The 18,146-nt window shown below is 36.8% G+C and overlaps 1 protein-coding gene across 3 annotated transcripts in view; it reads right to left on the bottom strand.

Annotated features, from left to right (window-relative positions):
• Positions 1 to 18,146, bottom strand: part of CNTN5 (contactin 5) — a 666,657-nt gene that overhangs the window by 378,818 nt on the left and 269,693 nt on the right. For all 3 annotated transcript variants that reach the window (XM_069883473.1, XM_069883470.1, XM_069883471.1), the window contains exon 2: positions 8,344 to 8,473. In XM_069883473.1, the coding sequence (XP_069739574.1) occupies positions 8,344 to 8,401 (58 nt within the window). In that variant the 5' untranslated portion in view covers positions 8,402 to 8,473. The remainder of the gene's footprint in view (positions 1 to 8,343; positions 8,474 to 18,146) is intronic.

Genomic DNA, 18,146 nt, shown 5'->3' with positions numbered 1-18,146 from the left:
ACACGTCGCTGACTATGCTGAGCTATCCCAGATACAGGATGAGAAGACGACCTGATGAAGTAGCTTTCATGGTCTACCCATAGTCTGGGCACTTACCACTGATTCAACACTCAAAGCCGTTAATTTCTTCTCAGTCAAACTTTCACTGCTATTTTGGGATAGTTTTTAGGTATAGTGGATACACTACCTTGGCATAAAGGATATTTTTTTTTATATCTGCCATTGTTATGTGTATTTAATATATATTCGGAAATATGTTTTCTTTTTATTTTCTTTAATCACTCCAAAACATGAAGGAAGTCTAGCTTCATAACCTTAATCTTAGAAGTTAATCTGTGATACTTCAGAATTTCAGAAAGTAATTCAGATTCAGATGTGTTTAGCTACTTTTACAAGTGACTGCATCTGTCAACAGACTATATAGGGAAGGAAAGCAATTGTTGCCTAACTCAGGCATTTCAGCTTAAACATTCAAGTTAAATGAGATGAATCTGGGCCTGCATGGTTACTGTTCCGTCTAGGCTTTGTGACAGCTTCTTAACAGTAGACTTCTTCCCACTAGCATGACTTAAAAAGAAGCTTTTTCAGCATTACCACCATTGTTTTTCTACTAGCCCATCATTTTTCTATTAGCTCATAAAAGTGAGCAAATACTTTGAAATCTCTAAGAAATAATAATAATTAAAAAAAACCCAGATAAAACAGCAAGTAGAACAGAATGACTCATTCCTTGTTGTACTCCAATGCAAATAAAACATTATATGAGTGCTGTAGATGTTGAGCATCCTTAGTGCCAAATTATGGAATTTTGACATTACAAAAAAACCATATAGTCTTTAATATTTTAACTACAAAGATGGAGAGGAATGAAGAACTTTAATCTAAACTGCCATAAACTGGTAATGCTGGTTGACATTTTGACTCCAGTTCAAGAGGAGACTACAGGAGTACAACATCAAGACTGAATTCTAACAGCATGTCATCTCCACTATCATACCAAGAATATGAAATAGTAGAGCCATTATCCTACTGCATAATCTTGAAATCAAAAAATATTTCCGTGTAAAGCACCAGAGAAAAAGGTAAAATCGGTATCTTAACAGAAAAAAACATAGCTTTATTATATTTTTGTGTAACCCTGTTAGTAAAAAACATGATTTACTGTCATATTTAATGAAACATAAAATATTTTAAAAGCATCATATTGTAACAGAATGAGTCTAAAATCTTGTCACATTACCCACCAAGTCAGAGGAAACACAAAAATGAGGACAGATGTGCAGGTTAAGGTTTATCCAGATTGACGGAAACAGTAGGATGACTGGAATATCTATTTCAGTGGGTAAAACAACATTTGTTTGGAGAAAGATGGTTTGTCATCCAAGTTCCAAACTGGAAAATCTAAGTACTGGCTTGTTAGACAATTGTATGATTGATAAGAGTTTTTTAGCAGGTAGGAACTTTTTAATGAACAAATGTTGAGTGTACTAAACTGAGAAGTATATTTAGGTAGGTGATTAAGATATGGTATAGTATGCTAAACACATTAACGGATGTATTACTACTGTTATGTCATGAAATACCAATTATTAGTTTAATTCTTGCATACATTGCAATATTTTTGGTTTTATCTTAATTATTGCTTTCTTTTACTGTTGTCTCAGCTCTGAAAAAGCAAAAAATACCAATTTCTTCAACGCTAAAAGTGAGGCATCTCATGGTTGCCTAACATTGGATACCTTGCAAGTTGAAATGTCACATATCAACATATAAGCATACTATTGCATCTTGCCAACCAGGTATAAAAACCTGACTAGTTTATCCCATATATTCTTAAAAATGGAAAACACACACAAATCTATGCAAACAAACAGAAGGATTTTTCATAAAAATATTTCTTCATGTGCATTCTCAAATTAACTTTCTTCACGTTCACAACTTTACTAGTGTTTAACACTCCTGACTGCTTAACATTAAACACAATTCAGGATTCTGGCAACAGTAAATAAATTTTACTTTTCCATTCTTCTTTAAGAATTGTACAAAATGTGACATTGAACAGGTAAGTTATTTCCTCTTCAATTAAATTATGCACTGAATTCAGGAGAGAGAATATGGGTAGCAGGTTACCTTGGATTTCAGCACTGTGACAAATCACTCTTCTCTTGCTTGGCAGTGTCTGTGAATACAGTATTTCAGGATGGGTAGCAGGAAGGTTAGGTTTGTTCTGATTTTTCCATTTTACTTGGAAGGCTGAGAATGTGAATGTCCCCAGACGCATTTATCTGGAGCTCTGTCTTTTATGCTCAGCTATCAAAAGTGACAAAGTTGCATGGTATTTGCTATGTTGTCATTGGTGTGGGGCCAGGGAATAAGGGGGAAGGTGGGTAATTCTGTAGGCTTATCAATTATAAATACTGATCATTCATGTGTTCATCATTCATTTGGCAGAGAAGCATCCATTCGCATACTGTCCGCTATAACATATAAAGGACATAGTCTAAAAGGAGAAGGAATAAAACCAAAAAAACAGTCCTGGAACTCAGAGTGGTATGCATATTTTATATGGTGTGGTTAATGAGTTTATGAACCTTAGGCTATGAATTTTAATCCTGGCAGTCTCTGCTGGTATTCTGAAAGTCACATATTGAGCAAGTTTGAGATGCATTTTGGAAGCTGATAAGTGCAGATGACCGACACAATTCCTAAAAGCATCCAAATAAACAGATGGAAAAGGATGGATATAATAAGAAACAGGAAACACCTCAGATCACTGCCAGCTGTTGGTCAAAATTAGACAGAACACTTCTGTTTGTTCAAAACAAGCTCTCTTACTTAAAAGTGTTTTTTGGAAGTGTCAATTCATTCTAGCAAGCAACTCTTCAGATAAAGTCATGCTGTTTTTAATTTTGAGTAGCATATCATGGTATATAGAGAAAAAAATCACTATTTAGGGAGTCTTTGCTTGGTAGTGAGAATGTTCTGTGTGAAAAGAAATAAATGGTACATGGAGATGAGATTTAAGGACAAGTATTTACCCACTTTGCATTACGAGCAATGACCACTGGGTCTCAGAATTACTTCCTCTATCTTGTGGAGTCTTGCTATATTCACTAGACCCATAATTTTATTGATGCCACAAACTATAAAGTCTTACAGTGTAAAATTAATGTCTCTTTGACCCAATTAACATACAGCAGGTAATAACATAGAGGCAATAGTTAAATGGCCTGGGGAACAGAAGGGAATACAAGCTATATGAAGGATTAAAACAGAATCAGAACTCTATAAATGCCATTAACAGAATCACAGAATCACAAGGTTGGAAAAGACCCATCGGATCATTGAGTCCAATCATTCTTTTAATTCACTAAACCATGCAACTTAATACCTCATCCACCAGTCTTTTAAACACCTCCAGGGATGGGGACTCAACTACATCCCTGGGCAGCCTGTTTCAGTGCCCTATGGCCTTTTCTGTGAAATTTTTTTCCTGAACCTCCCCTGCTGGAGCTTGAAGCCATTCTCTCTCATCCTGTCCCCTGTCACTTGGGAGAAGAGGTCAGCATCCTCCTCTCTACAACCTCCTTTCAGGTAGTTGTAGAGAGCAATAAGGCCTCCCCTCAGCCTCCTCTTCTCAAGGCTAAACAACCCCAGCTCTCTCAGTCGCTCCTCGTAAGATTTGTTCTCCAGCCCCTCACCAACTTCATTGCTCTTCTCTGGACTCACTCCAGAGCCTCAACATTCTTCTTGTGGTGAGGGACCCAGAACTGAACACAGTATTCGAGGAACAGTCTCACCAGTGCCGAGTACAGAGGGAGAATAACCTCCCTGGACCTGCTGGTCATGCTGTTTCTGATACACACCAAGATGCCGTTGGCCTTCTTGGCTACCAGGGCACACTGCTGGCTCATGTTCAGTCGGCTGTCAATCACCATCCCCAGCACTTCAGCTAGGCTGGTAAACCCTCAGCTCTCATAAAGGGAATGGTGTTTATTCCCAATTGACTGGACCTTGGAATATCTAACCCCTCAATGCCAGTTTCATTCTTTCTGTCAACAAATGTACTCATGCCCACTCACTCTGTGGTGATATACTGGTGGTCCTTACCAGCACACCATCTCACAGGCACTGGAGTTCCACTTCCAGGCTGACTCCTGACTAGCCTGGCTTCATCCCCCTCCCCCTTCATATCTAGTTTAAATCTCTATTTATGAGCCCTGCTACATTTTTGTGAGGACTTTAGTACCCCTAGGAGACAAGCATACCCTATCACTTGTAAGGAAAACATTACTAGGTGTGTGGGTCATTCCATGATCGAAGTACCCAAAGTTTTGCTCCTCACACCAGTTTTGGAGCCAGGTATTAATCAACTGATTCTTTTTGATCTCTTACTCTTCATTCCTTAGTGTTGGAATGGAGCTAAACACTACTCACACCCCAGAGCCCTCCATCATTTTCCCCAGAGCCCTGAAGTCCGTCTTAATTGCTTTCAGCTTCCTGCACTGTGTGTCATCGTTGCCAATTTGAAATACTAGCAGGGGGTAATAATCTGTGGCTTTCACCAAGGAAGGAAGTTTTCCGGTGATGTTCTTCACTGAGACACCAGGTAGGCAGCAGACCTGCCTTTGGAGCAGGTCTCGTCTGCAAATAGGTCCCTCTGTTCCCTTTAGAAGGGAATCCCCTAAATTCACTCTATTATGTAATCTTTAGCATATATTGAAACTTAGAAACATCTTGTCACAGGCAGCAATAACTATTAAAAAGAACGAGAGAAGTCCTACTCTTAAGCTGGCTTCTGTCAAGTGTCTTACATATGCAAATAAAAGCCACAGTCTTACTTTTTCTGTTGACCATGAGCTGAAAATAAGAGATGGTTTTGTTCTGCTTTGAAAAAATATTTCTTTTCTTCCTGAAACACAATGAGATGTACCTGTTTGTCTTATTTGAAGGTTAGAGAGTGCTGCTTTAGAACATCGCCCTCCAGCAACATTCAATTCTGGGTTCCCTGGCAAATCACTTCAAGAAAACCTCAGTAACTCTAGAAAATAAAAGATTCTCTGCTTAGCTGATACTAGCACAATCCAAAATATATATAGCTTTTACCATACACACAAAAGCAGACTGCAAAGCTATTACGGGGAACCTGGACAGTAAACCCCCAGGAACATACCCTCCCTCCCGCTGTATGTAGGACAATGCAGTCCAAATCAGGAGGTCATGATTACACGAGGAAGACACCGGTGATTTAATCATCCAGGAGACAAAATTGCTCGTGCTACACCGTGTATCATTCTATGCTTTTCCACTGAAACATTGCACTTACACTAGTTAAAATGCCCTGAACAAATAATTTCTAACTATATACATATGTAAGCTATCAAGAAAGTTAAATGTTACAAACAGATTAAATTCCAACTAACTCAATTTAAATTTATGACGGCCATCTCAGAACTCACTTTAGGTATTATTGTAACTGAATCAGGTGTGAAAAGCTCCTCTGAATTTTAGGTTACCAGTTCCTCCTTGGCAACCTGTTCCCTTACAGCTTGAGATCTTTCCATATAAAAAAGCCCTATAGGAAGAATAAAACAAAAACCTGACCACAATCCAAAACCAGAAAATATGTATTTTTCCCAAATGTCAGCTAGAAGAGAGGCAGACACTAGGTCTAAAATGACAGCTTAATTCTTCTGCAACTCCACTTTGTCTTGAAGGGTAATAGTACACCTTAAAGCAAGAAGCAGCATTATTATTAGTCCTGAGACCTTCTTTGCATCTAGTAGACTATCACGACTTTATAAATGTAAACTTTCTGACAATACAAGTGTATAATTGTGAACTGTAGTCCCAGGCTATTTTCGGCTTATGATAAAATAATAAACCATGAGTAAGAGACATAATTCATTCCTCAGTCTTGTATTCAGGAAATGTATTTTTGTCAACCCAAAAAGCATTGTCCACATAGCTTAAGCACATTGCATACATTCATGCATAAGCAAAATACAAAATACCAGGGTCAGCGTTAAGACAAGAACAGAGTCGACAAATACTAGAGAGGTCATCTGTTCTCTTCTTGGATGATTTCCCTCACCACTGCAAAATCAATACAGCAATGTAGTACTCTGTTCCAAATACTTGCTGCTGCTAAGAGTGATCCCAGTATCTGATGATTTAATGGATAAGTACTGAATTTTAACACAGCCCAAAAGAACAGAAATTGAATGAACTTTATCTTATTGAAGCAACATCAATATCTACTGCTCTATTGTTAAGCACAGTGCATGCAGGAGCTTAACTTACTAGGCTACCTTGAATAGCATCAGCTGTAGGAACTATATGAAGTTGTAAACATGTTCTAGTGAGTCCTGTAATATAAAAGCATCTCGAAATGGAGAATGATGTAATCAAATGTGAAAGGTATGGAGATGGTAGATTACTGGTTATATTGACAATCTAGTTAAAATAACCTTGAATCCAATTTTGTTATCTTTGGTTAATTTCAGCACTTACAGCAATACATGTTCTAATTTATTATTATTATTAATGAAATTATTATGAAATAATCTTTGTGTATGAGAAAAATAGACATGTTATCACATTGTATCCAGCAGCGTATGAAAACAAATACTGCAGTTAAACATGATTTCTTACAGGAGTTTAAATCTACTCCAGTAGTATGAAATAAAACTTTAAGAATCCTAAAGAATCACAGATCAAAATTAAATGTAAAAAGAGAAATGTTTTAGAGACCATCAAATATAAGAAGTAGGTTATCAGATGAGAAGAGTAACGAATTTTAAACATGGTGCTGGATGGCTGGAAAGAGTTTTCAGAGTATTATGTTATTTAAATAAAATACTTCTGTAAACACTGATTTTCAGTTTAAACTGCAATTTAGTTAGGAATTTTAGTACTATATTGGAATTAGTCACTGGTAATACTCTAAAGCCTTTGCAAGGTATTGGTTTAGTATATATACCTAAACAATGGCTGTAATAAACAGCTGAAACTCATTCTTGTATATGTTATTTTATTATACAGAATTGATGGCATATGAAAAAATCTTGTTGTGTTGTTCAGAGTAAGGTAATTCTATTTGGAGCAAACTCTGTTAGTTACAGGTATTCTATTTTACAGTGGTTGGGAGTAAGTAGTAGCTGTATGAAACCAACTGCCGTGTCAAGTGCACAGAGTATACTCTGTAATAGCTTCTGACAGATGTTGACTTTTAACTCTTAAAGTTTGCAAGGTTGAAGAGATAATTCTTGAGAAGAAAATCTAGATTTGAATTTCTGAAATGCTTCTGAATTTTGTATAAAGAGTCTTGGAAATTGTAACAATAAAAATATAATTTTCAACTTTAAAAGAATAAAATTACATTAGTAGATGCTGGTTTTAAGATACTGCTACTGGAAATGCTAAATTACAAATGTTGCCAAGATTGATAACATGCCTGATAATACCAGACAAAAAAATAAAATATTCCTTTTCCAAAACTAATGGACTTACATAATATAAGATAATGAAGATACATGAGAAAAAACAGGTTAAATTAGACAGTTTCATGTATACATTCAATGCATGTATGCTGATATCCACAGGCACTTTCCTTCATTAAATTTCTGTCTCAAATATCACATTATTGTAACAAGTAAAAATATTTTATTATATTGACTTTTACTGTGTATCATCTTGTGATAACATAAAACTAGTCAGTTTTGGAAGAATTTGAGAAAAAAGTAGCTTAGTAACTGTTGAGAGGCAGCATAAACTGCATCATTAAGGAAACATGGCAAGCAAAAAAGATCAATTAGATACAATATGCTATCAAATTACGAAAACTCTCATGTGAGAAGCCTGAATCATTATTGATTAACTCATTTTATTACTTGCAAAGGTAAAGAAAACTAAGCTAATGCTAAGAGAAAACCTTGCAAAAGAAACACACTTACTACACAGGCAAAAACCATAATGATCAAGAAAACATATATAGAATTAAGAAGAAACAAAGCAATCTAATAGCTAGTTTTCAAAACCAGAACACATTTCCAATATGAAATATTCTTCAGCTGTCAGTCTTTAGGAAAGAACTGTGCTAAATAATAGTTTTCTTTTTTATTTTCCTCTTTTCCTGATAATAAAGTTACCATCATCTTTTCAAATGAAATGTATAGCTGTCCTCTCTTTTAAACATTATTCAGATTTATGAGATTAAGGGCAGATGGACAGCTCTTATAAATTTCTTAATATAAATTTTTACAATTTCACCACTTAGGCAAATGGTTATGATTCTTGAAACAATAAGCAGAGTTTTCTTGTTTTTTTTTTTTTTTGATTTACCTGAAAGACAGCCAGTGAGGGACAGAAACAGAAACAGTTTCCATGACAACCACATCATTGGTCACAAAGGTCTTCAGACCTTCTTTCTGCAGTTGTTAGCAACGTTGACGTTTCTTCATTAAAGCTTAGCCTAGTGAGACAAAGAGGAACCTCTGTTAGGAAAATTTAAAGTAGACAATTCAATTGACAAAGCTAGTCCTAATGCAATTAAAAGTCTAGTTCCAAAGAACTCAGTATGCACAGGGGCAGATAGGCTGACAGATACTCAGAGGGATCTTATTCCAGTAGTTACCTGTGTTATATAGGTAACATATATGTGAAATATATGTTGCAGTGCTTTGGATATATGTACAGATATCACCCCAAAGTTACATGTGTACTGAAGCTCTGAATTTCTAAAGACAGTATACATATCTTTCTCAGCAAACATATTCAGAACATGTGTTTGTCTTTTCCTGAATGCAATATCTTGATATTTGGAATAAAGCATTTCAAAAAGCCCAAAACAAAATAAAAACTTGTATAGGATATTCAAGTATTTTTATTACTTGCAAATTGGGTTGAAATAGATTTCAGTTGCTACCAATTAACTCATTGTGCAAAGAACCTACCAGTACATTTGAAACAACCACTATTTACATAAAATAGATTTTACATACTTAGCTCCCTCTAACACTCCTCAGATTTTTATTTTCCATCTGTCCCATGACCTGAACGAACATCTGCCCACACCACATCTTTGATCGCTGTGTTCTTAGCTATTGCTTTGAAAATGTAAATAATATGAACACACTGAATCTTTGAGATTTTGTGTTCAAATGACTGAAAAATCAGTTCAAAAAATGAGAAATTTCAGATCGTATGAATGGACATGAGTGTACTTCTGGTCTTTGACTTGAAAACCCTTAAGCTGCCAAGATAAAGTTCATTTCCTACCCTTATTTAATTATAGCTGTTTAGGAAGCCTTTCAGATCCTGTTTCTGGAGCTCAAGGAATCTTCAGCCTCTACCGGCTGTGATCCAGAACTACAAGAGCAATCTCTCAGGGCAGAGCAATAAGGCAAAGGAGAATTTGGCTTTGTTTCTGTAACGCAAAATCATAGAATCATAGAGTGATTAAGGTTGGAAAATATCTCTAAAATCAATTCCAGCTGTCAGCCCAACACCACCATGCACCTAAATGTCACAACAATACATCTCTTAAATACCTCCAAGGATATTGGCTCAACCACTTACGCAGGTAGCCTGTTTCAAAGCTTGGAACAACCCTTGACAACCCTTTTAGTGAAGTAATATTTTCAAGCATCTAGTCTAAACCTCCCCTGGTACAACTTGAGGCCAGTTCCTCTCATCCTATCCCTACTTGTTTGGGAGAAGAGACCAACATCTGCCTCGCTACAGCCTTCCTTCAGGTATTTATAGAGAGCGATGAGGTCTCCTCTCAGCCACTTTTTCTCCAGACTAAACAACCCCAGTTCCCTCAGCAGCTCCTCATAAGACTTGTGCTCCCATTTGAGGACAATATGGTTCCTTCAAATTATAATCAGCTTAGTGTTGCCACAGTTGCTCTTTCAGGTTACCTATCCTGTATGTTAAGTCATTAAGCGAGTAGAGGTGAAGCTCAACACAGTCGAAAAAAATTATAACATAATGTGGGCTCCTGACTGATTATTCCATTTTGACTGTTCTCTGAGGGTCGTAAGTTTTAACCTACTTTTGCAGTCTTTTCCTTATATGTTTGGACAAGCACACATCCATACATATATAGAGAGACACACGCAGTGTGAGCGCAAAATGACAACATCTGTTTAGGTACTAGTAGTTATTCCTGCAACAATCTAAACTTGTAACTTGTCAGCTTTTGTTTATATAGCGCAGCAGGTACAGCTTTAAACACAGATAAAAATTCCCCTTTAGGATTGTATTTCCTTCCAAGTCACTCAGAGGCAAACTTAATATCGGATGAACATATTAATATAAGCATCCCTGAAAGAGAACATAACAATCTGGTAGTTGAGTGACTTTACACATAGTGTCTGTAGCTCATCTAAACCTCCACAGGAAACCTCCTCAATTAAATATTAATGTCAGCTGCCTTTGTTTTTCACTTCAGTGATAATCTGCTTTTCAGTCACTGTGGTCCTTTGGTTAGTGAATTATCTCGTTCAGCATTCTTTGCTGGCCAGGCCTTTGGGAAATAAGTTTTGTCATTAATATTTAATTTTTTCCCTTATGGCCATATCTGTTAAAGAGAGTAGACCACAGCTTTCCACCTCCCTCAGCTTTCTTCTTTCTCTTTTCCTCACTTTTCTTCAGCTGTTTTTATAACAGTGCAACACACAAATTATGTTAACTTGGTGATTTTTCTCTTGAATAAACAGGGAAAAATACATCAACATTTCCAGCATTAAAGTGTGAGCATGTTGTTTTAATTATTATTATCTTTATCATTAATATCATAAGGCATTATTGTACTTATTGGATCTGTCTGATTAAAAAAAATATTAAAAATTGTGGTTAGTAAAACAGAAACAGATCACAATAAAAGTTGAACTTATTTCTCTTTTCATTCTTGAAAAATAATAATTTTAAGCTCTCAAGGAAAAGGATACATTTTTAATGACAGAGTTACAACAAATTCTGCCAGAGAAGGAGCCTATAGCCAAGTAGCTACAACAACTTCTAAGTGGCAGTTCTTAACTGTGACCTACATAACCTGACCCTATCAATGTAAAACAAACATCAGTTCTCTAATACAGGCATATTAAAATGTAAAGGCAGAGGGCAATGACAGGGAGATGCTCTCTCATGATGTTGAACATTGACCTTCCTATTAGGATATTTGTTGTAGAAATATGTTGTTTTACCCTAGTAGAATTTTTAGCAAAACGAGCAATGGGAAAACATGTCACTGCATACTTTTCTAAAAGTCTACTTAGAAATCTTGATTATTATCGTAATAAAATGATCTAGCAGCCTTATTTTATTTTTTTTTTCTATGTTTCTTGTTTCTTCAGGGATAACTGGTAAACACTTTCCTGGCTATACAGACAAAAGGAATGCATAGCAATATGGTATAGATAACGTATATTTAAAGATTGAGAATTACAGTTCTTACAGTCTGATGAAAACATTGATATTGCATGTATGGGGCTTCCTCACAGCATGTGAAATAATCACAAAGGTGTTTTCTATGAACTAATACGGCAGGAGCACGAAAATGCTATCTTTAATACATGTAAGCACATAGCCTTATATCTGTTCTAGATTTAAATAAGGGATGTGCTCCCGGCTTTGGTATCAATGGCTGTCCTTTGATCTTTTGGATGACTAGATTCTCACTTTTAGAGTCTTGGGTAATTGAAGAATTCCATTATGTATAAAAAAAGATCAAAACTGCACTAAATACATTTAGAAAATCAGCTACTAGTTAAAAAAATAAGGAAGAAGAAAAAGACTCTTTTTGCTTTAAAAACAATTAGTGAATATTGCCTTACAATACTGTAAGAAAATTCTCATTCTTAAAACTAGCTCGTGGTTAGAGTGACTTAAGGGTATACATACAAGCAGTGTTCAGTTATATTAGTTTAAAATTCTTGTTAATCTTCTGGATTGTTTTTCCATCCCTGACTATCTTCATCCACCATGAGGAATCTTTTGAAACAAGCATTTACATTATAATCCTAAGAATATAGAACGGACTATACAATCACCTACTATTATAAAAGAATGGAGCTGACATACTGTTCAAAAGAACTTTAAAATCATTTCAGATAAATCAACTGGCTTGTTTGGAACAGTTTGTTGACTTCACTTGTAATTCAATGCAAGAAAAGAAAATAAAATTAAGTTTTCCAGAATATGCTATGTCATATAGATGTCTTTTGTATAACAGCATGATTTGACAAAGCTTTACACTCTAGGTTTTAAAAATAAGGATGGAATGTTTGCATTTTGCTGAGTTTTTTTCCTGTCCTGTTCTTATTCCGGTTTCTTCTCAAAATATACAGATTCACATGAATTTTCCCTGATGGGAATTCGTAAAATTTAGTGATCTAATATAAAGTTGACATATATATATAACGTACTCCTAGTTCTACAAAAAGAAACAACAGATCGGTTTTTCAGTTTCTGCATGCTACTATATCCACTTCTTTTTTTCCCTAGAATTTCTGTAAAAAAGTTCCTTTGCAGTTTGTTTTAATTCTGTGTGCTGACTGTAGAAAATTTATTAAAATATTGAGTGTATATTTTGTTGAATTTTTTGGCTGGTAGGGACAGGGTGGGTATTGCCTCATGGTTCTGACTCCCAAAAGAATTTGTAAAGACTTGGAGCATAGATACTTATGCAATATTGTCAACAGCAATATGTAAGAAGTTTGGACTAGATTCAGTAAAAATGCTATCTTTTTAATAATAATAGCAACAACTATCATTAATATTTTTTCTACCACTTAAGATGAATTTATGTGCAGCTCCAAACATTTTTTTTTTAATTAGAATAGTTAAGAAGGGAAACTTTTACCATACATACTGCGATAGTGGTATCAAAGTGCTGTCTCACATTATCATTACTTCATTTCCTTTTTCTGACATATACATATCTATAGGTTTGTCTGTACCAATATGATTATTTAAATCCACATCCTCTCTCAAAGCAGTGTAACACAAGTCTTTGTCTCCACAGTGACCATACTGCTCAGAGGAGAGGATGTGACTTGTCACAAAGAAAAGTTTTCTCTGTAAAATTTCCTTTTCGTATGTCAATATATGTTAGAGGAAAGGTCAAAACACTGACAAGCAAATTTATTTAATTTTTCCTTTCTTCAAGAAAAGGCACCATGGTCATAGTTAATGAAGAAATAGCACCAGTGATGAGCAATTCTGATGTTTGACATGGACTTGGAAGAGCAGGAACTGAAGAAAACAAGAAATTAAGTTATTGCAATTCAGACCGTCATATCTGAATTGAAAGAAAAAACAGCATATCCTACAAAGAAGACATGCTTACATGATTTGAGACAGTATTTTTAGGAAATACTTTTCTTCATATTTAGTAAGTGGAGAATGTCAGCCTAAGATGCATCTAGACTGCTAATGAGATTCCTCAAGGTGTCAGACCTATGAAACCAGTATAATGCAACAAGCTAAATATCACTGACAAGGCTTTCTACAAAAGGCTGATTATAATAGTTGGAAAAAATAGAGGTCTAACTGAAGATCCATGATTTCAAGCACTGAACTAAAATCTTCTAATCAACACTGAAGTCTCTGTCCCTCCCTGCATAAACTTTACTTCGATCAGGGCTTGGAAGACATGAAGTGAGTTGCTACAGTCAGCAGTTCAGCCCATTTTCCTTGCTTCCACAAGTATCAGACCTAGAAACACTCAGTACATGGACAAATAGAGGCTTTAGAAAAGAAAAGGCTCTAATATTAGCAAGTCCATCACGAACAAAGGAGATAGCTTGGCTGGAAATTTTTAAAAAGAGCTTGACTGTTGAGAGCTCCCTGATAAGCTCCCATCTACAAGAAGGGTCGCAGGGAGGATCCAGGGAACTACAGGCCTGTCAGTCTGACCTCAGTGCCAGGAAAATCATGGAGCAGGTGATCTTGAGTGCTATCATGAAGCACATGCAAGAGAACCGGGTGATCAGGCCCGGTCAACATGGGTTCACAAAAGGCAGGATTTGCCAAACTAACCTGATCGCCTTCTATGACAAAGTGACTCGGCTGCTGGATGAGGGAAAGGCTGTGGATGTGGTCTTCCTGGACTTCAGCAAAGCCTTTGACACAGTTTCTCACAGCATTCTGCTTGAGAAACTGTCAGCCTCTGGCCTGGACAGGCGCACACTCTCCTGGGTGGAAAGCTGGTTGGATGGCCGGGCCCAGAGAGTGGTGGGAAATGGTGGGAAATCCAGCTGGAGGCCAGTGGCAAGTGGGGTTCCCCAGGGCCAGTGCAATGTCTTGATCAATGACCTGGATGAAGGCATCGAATGCACCCTTAGCAAGTTTGCGGACGACACTAAGCTGGGTGGAAGTGTTGATCTGCTGGAGGGTAGGGAGGCTCTGCAAAGGGATCTGAACAGGCTGGACCACTGGGCTGAGACCAATGGCATGAGATTTAACAAGGCCAAATGCCGGGTCCTGCAGTTGGGGCACAACAACCCTATGCAGTGCTACAGACTAGGAGAAGTCTGTCTAGAAAGCTGCCCGGAGGAGAGGGACCTGGGGGTGTTGGTTGACAGTGACTGAACATGAGCCAGCAGTGTGCCCAGGTGGCCAAGAAGGCCAATGGCATCTTGGCTTGGATCAGAAACGGTGTGACCAGCAGGTCCAAGGAGGTTACTCTCCCTCTGTACTCGGCACTGGTGAGACCGCTCCTCGAATCCTGTGTTCAGTTCTGGGCCCCTCACCACAAGAAGGATGTTGAGGCTCTGGAGCGAGTCCAGAGAAGAGCAACAAAGCTGGTGAAGGGGCTGGAGAACAGGCCTTATGAGGAACGGCTGAGAGAGCTGGGGTTGTTTAGCCTGGAGAAGAGGAGGCTGAGGGGTGACCTCATTGCTCTCTACAACTACCTGAAAGGAGGTTGTAGAGAGGAGGGTGCTGGCCTCTTCTCCCAAGTGACAGGGGACAGGACAAGAGGGAATGGCCTCAAGCTCCACCAGGGGAGGTTTAGGCTGGACATTAGGAAAAAATTTTTCACAGAAAGGGTCATTGGGCACTGGAACAGGCTACCCAGGGAGGTGGTTGAGTCCCCTTCCCTGGAGGTGTTTAAGGCACGGGTGGACGAGGTGCTAAGGGGCATGGTTTAGTGTTTCATAGGAATGGTTGGACATGATGATCCGGTGGGTCTCTTCCAACCTGTTTATTCTATGATTCTATGATTGTATGATTCTATGATATATTTATGTGTGAAGTTAACTACTAGGCTATAATTATGACAGATATAGGTTATACAGAACATAAATAAGTTCTATTGAGTTCATGTGCCTGCTTGCTTTCAATAAATAGATAAAATCTTTCTAACAACACTATTTAATAAATGGCTTAAATTTAATAAAAACATATTAAGTTAATATTTGATAGAAGTCATACCATAGACACTTCTACAATGGAATTTGTTATAGGACAAATGAAAGTGGAATTCTATTATGCCAATGTAAACAGCAAGGTGTCCTGTAGGATCATTTATTTTCAAGGTTTAACAATAGTTCAAACTATTATAAAGAAAATGTAACAAAATATAAGTTTTAACAGTTTCATAAAACAATTTCTTAGTTGTTTTCTGATCACTTAATTTGCTGCTAAAAATATAAAAAGCTCATTCTGCAATGGAACCTTTCCTTGTCAGGTTCCTCCTGGCAAGGAACCAGGACTTTTGATATGTAAATTAATAATTTATAAAGTTGGGTTTTTTTATTCACAATGTTGATATAGCTTTCAAAGATACCAGTCAAATTCTAGGAAGAAGCACAGAATGATACTTTACAAAATGAGCAAACTGACTATTTTTGAAATGTGGATCAATCACAATTCTATATTGATGAATGAACATCTGAACTACTGCTCTGAAACAGAAAACAAAATACCTAATTTCAAATGCTGAACAAGAATCTCAAGATATCTATAAGTCCAAGAGGATATGAATTATTCATAGAAGCTAAACCTATTTTGAATATTCTGCACAGTAACTATAAAATAAGAAAATAATATTGTATTAAACATAGATTATTTTACAATATTTTAAAATATTTATACAAAAATATATAAAAAATAAAATCATTTGACAAAGAAGGCTGTTTTAGCACTGAATTACTTCAGAGATCATTCAATGCTAATTTCTAGAGGAGCCAGGTGCTCTTTGTGATTATTTCTTACTACAAATCAGACGTAATGTCATCAGTGTGCTCAAGGGAGGGAGGGGATGGCAGAAATAGTTATCTTTAGCTTCTCTAAACTAGCAATACTGAGGTGCTGCTATTTGGCTACATTCACTTTAATACAGCATGAATAAATTAAGAGTACTGCTCAGGCAAGTCAAGTGACTCAGGATATACCTTTAGGTACTCGGTACTTAGAAGGGGCACAACCATGGACTCTCGTGCCCAGACACTGAGTCAGCTCCAACTTGCTGCTCCAACTATAAGGCATGGGCTCTGGTGAATAAATACCTATTGGATAAAGTCTTCTGAGAAGGAAAGCAGTGGAATTGATTCTGATTTTCCCCTCTTCCCCCATCTATTTGTCAAAAAGGCTGTCAGTTTTTAAATTCACCTCACCTTTCAGGGAATAAGCAGCTGCTGGGGATAAGGCTGCTCTTGTTTAGGTATGTGAATGAGCACTCTGCAACACTGATCAACCTCGTCAGTATGATTTTTTGGCTTCTCAGAGCCTGACCTGTAAGTTACATAGATCAGCTCACAACTATATCAGTTAATTTCTCTGCTTTCTTGTATGAAATTTATGAACAGTTATTTCTTCAAGTCCCACAAGCCCTTATGACACTGTTCTCAATTCTTCTGTATTTGTGTCAATATTAATCACATGTAAATAGTAGGAAATAAATAATAAAGAGGAAAATTATGTATAATTTGACACACTGGAAATTAGGTATATAGAGTCCCTGAAGAAAATATGAAATATGAAAATATGAAAAGAAATAGATAAACAACCTAATGGAAAATTCATTCAAATAATTTTCAGCAGCTATTTTGGACTGAGATGGACAACTTTACTATTTTTACTAACTGTGATGGATAACTGAATGCAGCAGGGGCCTTGACAGCTACCCTAAATTATTGAATTAACTTTCAGATGGCTAAAACTGACTGACAGCAGTCTTCACTTGTTTGTTCAAGTTTGTGTAAAAATTTCCACAAGACCTGAAAAACTGAACTAGTCTTTTAACTTCTATTCCAGTGGTCTTACAACAAAATCATCCTTCCTTTACGAGGGATATTCATGTATTTTTTTTTAATTGTTCAATAAATATATTGAAGTGCTTTATAAAGTCCTACAGATGCTCTCAGAAAACTTGAGAAGTTCAGGGAGGAAGAGCTGTATAATTTTGGGTTATGTTAACGACCTGCCTTCTGTGCGCACTATTTGCATTAGACTTGATTTATTTGTAACCAAAAATTGCAGGGGAAAGGTATAGTCTTATGCTACTCTTCTCACTTATGTATTTCCAAATTCCTTTGGGAGACTGTAAGATGTGCCAGAGTAATCACATCTGGAAGTTGTCTTTTCTCTGCCAAGCAGAGAATTAAAGACAATGACAGACCAGCATGACACTGTTGTTGTTTTGAGCCTCAGCTGCACTCAATAGATCTGCCTCTAACATATAAGCTAGGCAGCTCATCTTGAACTCTCTTCTGCAGCAGCCAACTAGTATTAACAGGGAAGATAAATGCAGTTAAATAGTATCCTTGATTGCCACTTGCATCTGGGACTCTATCAGCCAGTAGATAAGTGTAGCTTAAGCCTTCCACATAATGCAACTGCCAGACCAACAATACTACACATTTTAATAACAGGAAACAGCATCATCACTTGGCTTTCAACAGGAATATAAAACCCTGCAGATTGTGTGTATATTGTGTCCTGAAGTAGTGGCCTCAATCTCACTGTGAACCTGTAAATACAACTCACGTTTGTACTCACTTCCAGGCAAATCAGTTTTGGCATAACTGGGTGTGTTGTGCACCAGGGTGTTCAATGCTACACTTGAAAAGGATCAATAAATTTTTTTGCACCTAAGACATGAGATGCTATTCACCTTGTAAAAGAAGATGCAGGGC

This window comes from Phaenicophaeus curvirostris, chromosome 1 (assembly GCF_032191515.1).
Source record: "Phaenicophaeus curvirostris isolate KB17595 chromosome 1, BPBGC_Pcur_1.0, whole genome shotgun sequence".
NCBI lineage: Eukaryota > Metazoa > Chordata > Aves > Cuculiformes > Cuculidae > Phaenicophaeus > Phaenicophaeus curvirostris.
The sequence above is the reverse complement of the archived record's forward strand: the minus strand, read 5'-3'. Positions and strand labels throughout refer to the sequence as shown.